Source organism: Elaeis guineensis, chromosome 5, assembly GCF_000442705.2.
Source record: "Elaeis guineensis isolate ETL-2024a chromosome 5, EG11, whole genome shotgun sequence".
NCBI lineage: Eukaryota > Viridiplantae > Streptophyta > Magnoliopsida > Arecales > Arecaceae > Elaeis > Elaeis guineensis.
The window spans coordinates 38,973,986-38,981,558 of record NC_025997.2 but is presented as its reverse complement, the minus strand read 5'-3'; the positions used below and the strand labels follow the sequence as shown (position 1 = coordinate 38,981,558).

Here is a 7,573-nt window from a genome sequence, read left to right as displayed (position 1 = left end):
GAGTTTGGTACATATTGATGTATTTGCACACATGAACATAAGTACCAGAAGAGGGCTTTACTACTTCATTAAAATTTTAGATGACCTATCTTGGTATGGGTACATCTTGCTTATGAAGCACAAGTTTGAATCGATTGAAATATTCAAATGATTTCGTAATGAGGTAGAAAAATAAACTGCAAAGAGTATTAGAACTCATCGATTAGATCGATGAAGTGAATATCTTTACAGTAAGTTTTAGACATATCTAGGAGAGAATTAGATTCTCTCTCAATGGACATCTCCTAAAATACCATAATTTAAAAAGATGTCTGAAAGAAGAAATCGAACTTTATTAGATATAGTTCGGTCCACTATGGGTTTGCTAGTCTGCCTGAGGTTATGCAATATAGACTATTTGATATGTGCTCAAGAACGTTCTGAGCAAATTGATCACCAAATTTTCATATAAGATATGGACTTGAGTAATTCGATGCTCTCTTACCTTAGGATTTGGGGTGTCGGACTTATGTGAAATGCTCACAACCGACTAGCTTGAATTTTAGTCTGATAGATATTATTTTAGGGTATCCTAAAAAAATAAGAATATTTCTTCTATCTTCTTAATGGACATTAGATGTTCGTGAATCTTAAGACATTTTTTTTGAAAAAAAAAATTGATGAAAGAACTGATGTCGTTAAGAACAAGCTTGGTGAAGCTTGATAGGTAGAAAAACCGACTCTGATGCATAAACCAACAGAACCGGATTTGATTAGATCAAATCCAAAGCCCAATGTAAAGGCATCCTTGAGGAGATATGGTAGAGAAAATGATGGGAAATTGCTAGAGTAAACGAGCAATTAGTGATTCCCCCTCCCCATCAATGCCATCATACGTGTTGTTTTTCTAGTGAACTAGTCCAAAAATGATGTGGCAAACCTGGTACAACCAATAATTTTTCTTAAAATGGTGGGGATACTGGATGAGGTGCAAGGGGATATTTTTGATATTTTACATATTGTAAATGGCAATACTTTTTAGAATGCGATAGTTACATGCATGTAATTCAAAATCTTTTTGAATAATAGCAATGGAAGAACATTTAGATGAAACTTTTTAACCTAGTATGCACTAGATCTAATCTGTAAACTATCCATGCATGAATCTATGATATTAACATAGCATGCATAATCTGAAATCTATCACATAGATCATATCTATCATGTATATAAGATTAGATCTCAATACCTTTGTGTGGATCGATATACACTGTAGCTGATGATCATGGATTTATAGATTTCTTGTGCTGCACGTTCGTTCGGTCTCCACAGATATCCACATAAAGCTCTCGATCTAATTGGAGGTTCGTCGATCTCCTCAAGATGCTAGCTCCCTTATAGAGATCCGCTCCTGATGACTGATTAATCTCCTTCTTCAGATCTCCCAGACACTTTTAGAGGAGAAGAAGGATTGGAAGAAAAAGAGGTGGAGATGGAAGAGGAGAGCTCTCTCTCACTTTCCTAAACCCAACGCCTAGGTCCTAGAACCTTAGGGCCTTCTACACACCAATAAGGAGACACCCACCCTTGCTCATGCCAAACCTGATTTTTTCCTCGGTGTTTTCAAATGTCTCATGGTGAAAAACATTCATATGTCATGCCAAAAAGAAAGGCCTCTTTATGGTTGGTATCCCAAGGGGTTTGGATGAGAACAAATTCTCATCAAGATAAGGATCAGGTCTTATCAAATTCAAATTTGAATTCAAATTGAATTTGAATTCAAATTCAAAAACGACTTGATCCATATCCAAGAGGGGATAAGGGAGTGGGCGACAACCTCCATCTGACGTGAAGAATTTCTCATGGAAAATCAAAATTTGCATTGAGAAAAGTGGCATCATGAAAAGGGCGGCGCAAAGGGAGAAGTCCAAACTAATTTGGACTCTTGGTTGGTTCATTTTGGTCCTTATCCAAATCCAATTTGGTTGAATCCAAAGAGATAAGTGAACCTAATCTAATTAAAAACCAATCTTCTCAATGAGATTCTAATCTAATTAGGAATTAACTGAATTCAAGTCCTGATCAAATCAAGAATTAATCTCTCTTGCAATTGGATTATCTCATAACTCAATCAAACTTGATCCAATCAAATTCAATTTGAGTTAAATCGAATTCAATTCAATTAGATCTGATTTGAACCTCATTGTTCAATCAAATTGAACCAATCAGTAATCTAATTACTAATTAATCTTCCTATAATTCACTAACTCTTAATGAATTATTTTATTGTAACTTTTGCATAAGGTTAATCATCAATCATACTAACGATTAAACTTATTAACGATTTATAATCGCTAATCAACCATCTGATTAGATAGAAATTACTTTTGTGTATGATTCCATAGGTTCTATTCTGTCTAATAGTAAGATATATTATGATCTTCATCACAATATCATCGAAACTCTTTTCGATGGATTGAAATAATTTCAACTCTATCCTTCGAGGATCATCGATCATTAAGAGAACGCTCAACAAGTCTCATAATCCATCAGTGACATCTAGCAGTACGTAGTGGCAATCCAATAAAATGAAAGTATTGAACCTCTAGGTATAGTTACTATGTGATTTAGTCTTTCTATCATGAGTCCTGACTTGACGAAGGTCATTAAAAACTCGTCAAATCCCAACGTCAGTCATATGTTAAATTAGCTCAACTCGAGTTTATTCATGAATCCTGTAGAAACTTCTTTTCAGTATTCACACTTGTTTCGATCGAAGATTTTCTGAACTCAGTCTCACAAATCACATAGAAATTTTTTTTTTATCAAGATCGATAGATTCTATTTAGGTACATCATACTCCTAATACTGAACCTGAACCTGAACCCATTGAAGCCAACATACACCGTAAGGACCTAAATGGTTAAGAGTCCAAGTCTGGATGCAATCAAATTCAGTAGCCTCACTACGAATAGCCAATGAACCGCAGGTCAAAGGATCATTTATACCATTGTAGTATTGAGCAAATCATTAATGAGTGATTAGACATTCAAGTAGTTTCTCATATTGATCACGCTCAGTACAAGTTGTTCTCTAACAATCACCTGCATTTTCATCCCAGTGTCTCCATACTGCAGATTCGAGATTTATCTATCCGAAAGAGAGAGATCTGTACATCGATCTAACTGAATCGATCACTGTCCTCCATGATGATTCTTCGATCAGAAGCCTTTAGAAATTAACTATCAATAGTATGTCTTAAATTCTCAATACCTTGAGAATATACGATATCATCTATTAATCTCTAGGATAAATCATGGACACATAAAAATATGATTGAAAATAAAAATATTTTTTATTAATTAATAAAATTTTATAAGTATAAACTTATATCCTAAAATTATATAATGCGTCTGCCAATGATTGACTTCTAGGGCATACATCCAACAGTACCAACATTGTTATTCTAATTAGATTTAAGCATATATTTTTTAAACTATTATGTGTAAGTATAATAAATGTAAACTAATTAGGGAGGGTTTTATATTTTACTCTAAATAATAATAAAATATAAAAGATTTAATAATTAATTTTTGGGTTTTCTATGATAAGAAATTCAAAATGCATCATCTTGCTAAAGGGTGGCAACAAGTTGATACAGGTCAAGTTTAGGTTTGATCAAGTTAAAATAAAAATATAGAAAATTTGTCCTCTACGAAAGGCCAAGACCCTTTGGCCAATCTATATTCACAATTCTACATCCATGACACAAAATGACCCATTTGATCCTAATAAGATTTACTTTGTAATGCCCCATTCCTAATAGACTAGACCTTGCATATAAATTTCAATGGCTTGTTTTCAAAATGATTTTATTAAAAAAATTAAATTTCTTAAAAAAAAAAATTCTATATCTATGTGTGTATATTAAAATATTAAAATGGAGGCTCTACTTGTGCAAAGCTGTCCATTCATAATTTGGATTAGAGCCATTAAAATGGGCCTTGGCTCGCGGGCCGGCCCGTTTAAGCCCTTAAAATAGTAGGGCTGGGCCAATGTTTTAGCAGCCCATTTAACAAAAGAGCTTTTTAGCCCGACCCGTTTATGGCCCAGCCCGTGAAGGGCTGGCCCGTCTAGCCCGCAGGCCAGCCCATTTTTTTTAAAAAAATTATTTTAAAATAACTTAACCACTTAAAGTAATCAGTAAATAATCAATTATTTCTAAAATATCCTTTTTCTCATTTCTATGCCTCATTAGTCATTACTTCCATCGTTAATGTCTAATAACTCAAATCACTTTTTCCAAGCCTTAGTCCCTGTTCATCTTCCCACTACCCATCTGATCATTATTACTCTCTTCTTTCTTCAAATATCCATGGTGGTTCTATATTTCTGCTTCTTTAAGCCCTCAAAGGTATGTCTTATTATCTTGTCAATCTTTTTTTTTAATTTATTGATGTTTATAATGATTTCATGGAATGAAGTTATGCGAAGGATGTAATTTTTTTTTTGATTTTTCATGTTTTTTCTGGACCACCATAGATGCACACATAAATCACAGGAATGATATAAATTTTTTTTTCGGTCTTTATATTTTTTCTGGACTCACTATAGATGCACATACGAATCACAGGAAGAATACGGTTTTTTTTTTATCTTCATGTTTTTTTTGGATTCACCGTGGATGCACACACGAATGCGGACACCGGAGGAAAGGGAGGATGCATATGCAAAAAAAAAAAAAAGAGCAGGAGAGAGAGAGGAGGATGCGGATGCTAGGGGAGAGGGAGGATAAGACACGGGGGAGAGACTATTTTATTATCAGAACTTTTTGCTTTCCATCTGTCTCTTTTTTTAGTTCCATTACTAAACAAACAATTGATTATATGATATATAATCATTGGATGATTGATTATATGATACTTTAATTTGATTTTGCAGTATGGATTCTGAAAATATTGATCATAGCAAAAATATCGATGATGATGAATTAGAAATGTTGGATGCACCTAAAATTACTCCTAGTCAACAAGAAGGCACAAATAATAATTTTGAGAAAAAATCAAGTAAAAGAGCTAGATCTATCAACTCACAGGTATGGAATTGTTTCACTAAAATAGGTGTGAAAAATGGTAAAGAAAAGGCAACATATAATGGGTGTGGAAAAGAGTTTGTTGCGGGTGGTGCTAATGGGACTTCTCATCTATTTCATCACATGTCGAGTTGTAAGCTTCTACCTAAATTTTTGATGTGGGTGAGATAATATTAGATCATACTGAAAAGTTAAAATCTAGAAAATTGGATCATAAGCGTTTACGTGAAGTCATATCTATGGCTATCATTGAGAATGATCTTCCATTTTCATTTGTTGAATATAAACGGATTAGAGAACTTCACTCTTTACTTAATCCAGATGCAAAACATTATAGTAGAAATACTGTTGTGTCTGATGTGATGAAATTTTATATGGCTCAGAAGGAGAAATTGAAACAAGTTATGCATAAGAGTCCTAGTAGAATATGTTTGACCTCTGATTGTTAGATTGCTTATACTAGTGAGGGGTATATTTGTTTGACTGCATATTTTGTTGATGAAAATTGGAAGCTAAATAGTAAAATTTTATCTTTTTGTAAAATGGAGCCTCCGCACTCTGGGGTTGAATTGGCAAGAAAGGTATTTGATTGTTTGAAAGATTGAAAAATAGATAGAAAAGTATTCTCTCTTACTTTGGACAATGCCTCTGCTAATGATAATATGCAAGATATTTTGAAGGAACAATTTGCTTTGCAAAATAGCTTGCTATGTGATGGTCAATTCTTTCATGTGAGATGTTGTGCACATATCTTGAATCTTATAGTTCAAGAGGGTTTGAAAGTGACTAGTGTGGCTTTGCACAAAATTAGAGAGAGCATCAAATATGTAAAGGCATCGGAGGCAAGAAAAATATATTTTTAAGAATGTGTTCAACAAGTTGGTGGTATTGATACTTCAGTTGGTTTGCATCTGGATGTGTCTACTAGATGAAATTCTACTTATACTATGCTTGAAAGTGCAATTAAGTATCGATGTACTTTTGCTAGTCTTCAATTGAATGATAGAAATTTTAAGTTTTATCCATCAAATGAAGAGTGGAGAAGAGGAGAAAAAATATTTCAGTTCTTGCGCCCATTCTATGTGATGACCAACTTGGTTTCCGGCTCATCTTACCCAACCTCAAACTTGTATTTTATGGAAGTTTGAAAAATTGAGTGTTTATTGAAAGATAATGTGAACAGTGAAGATCCAATTATTAAAGACATGGCTATTAAGATGAAAAAAAAGTTTGATAAGTATTGGAGTGATTACATTATTGTTCTTGCACTTGGGGCTATTTTTGATCCACGCATGAAGTTTGATTTGCTAAATTTTTATTACTCACAACTTGAGCCCACTACTTGCCAAGAGAAGTTGCAAACCATCAAATGTAAGTTGTATATGCTTTTTGAGGAATATAAAAAAGATAAATCCTCTAGTGATCCAAGTGCATTAAGTGATTCTCAGATTCATTCTTCTAGTCTACAATCTACATATGCGCTCGTTGGAGGAGGACAAGATGAGAAAATACAATTAGAAGGCTTGGATGCATTTGATGTAAGTTGAATGTATTTGATATTCTTTTTAAAAAATTCAATTGCATGATAATTTTTCTTAATTGTTCCTTTGATTAATAATTCTTTGTTGCCAATATGTTTGAAATGATGCAGGAGTATGTAACTTATGTGAGCCAAAACAATTCTACAATTGGAAAGTCACAATTGGATCTATACTTGGAGGAGCCAAAACTTGAACCTAAATATTTTTCAAAATTGAATGTGCTACAATATTGGAAAGATAATAAACATCGGTTTCCTAATCTATCAAGAATGGCCTGTGATATACTAAGCATACCAATCACTACAGTGGCTAGCGAATCAGCTTTTAGCATTGGTGCTCGTGTTTTAAATAAATATAGATGCTGCCTCCTTGGTGATCATGTGCAAGCTCTCATTTACACCCGCAATTGGTTACATGACTTTATTCATGATGGTAATATCTTTTTTTATAATTTAAGATAAGAATTTGAATTTAGTTGGATGCAAAATAGATTTTTTCTAACTATTTATTGATCTTTGTTATTTGTTACTTGTGGATTGCAGATGAAGATGATGATTCAACTACAAAAGTTGATGCAAATTTGCCAAAACAAGATTGTCAAATTTTTAATGTTATAATTGATGAAGATGAGGATGATTATTGATTAATGAAATATTAGCAAAAATCTTAAGAACAGAGACTAAATTTCAATAGTTGGACTCAATGTTATTTGAACAATATTTATTACTTCTTGGTTTGTTTGATTTTGTGGAGTTTAATTAGTCTGTGGTATTTTTTCTTATGGAGAATGGAGATTATGATATTATTACAAAAATTTTGAAGTTTTTTCATGTTTACTTTTGGTGTTTTAAAATTTGATGTAGGAATTGATTTTATTTATTTATTTGATGAAGTATTATATTTGAGAGTTTTTTTAATTTATTATAATTTTTTAATTTTTATAATTTTTATAATTATTTTA

General features: G+C 32.7%; 1 protein-coding gene across 1 annotated transcript; it reads left to right on the top strand.

The window, feature by feature from the left end:
• Positions 1-6,276: 6,276 nt before the first annotated feature.
• LOC140857992 (zinc finger BED domain-containing protein RICESLEEPER 2-like) lies at positions 6,277-7,255 on the top strand. Its single transcript, XM_073257396.1, has 3 exons — positions 6,277-6,609; positions 6,723-7,044; positions 7,155-7,255. Exons 1-3 carry the CDS (start codon positions 6,277-6,279, stop codon positions 7,253-7,255), a joined length of 756 nt encoding a protein of 251 aa, XP_073113497.1.
• Positions 7,256-7,573: the final 318 nt, after the last annotated feature.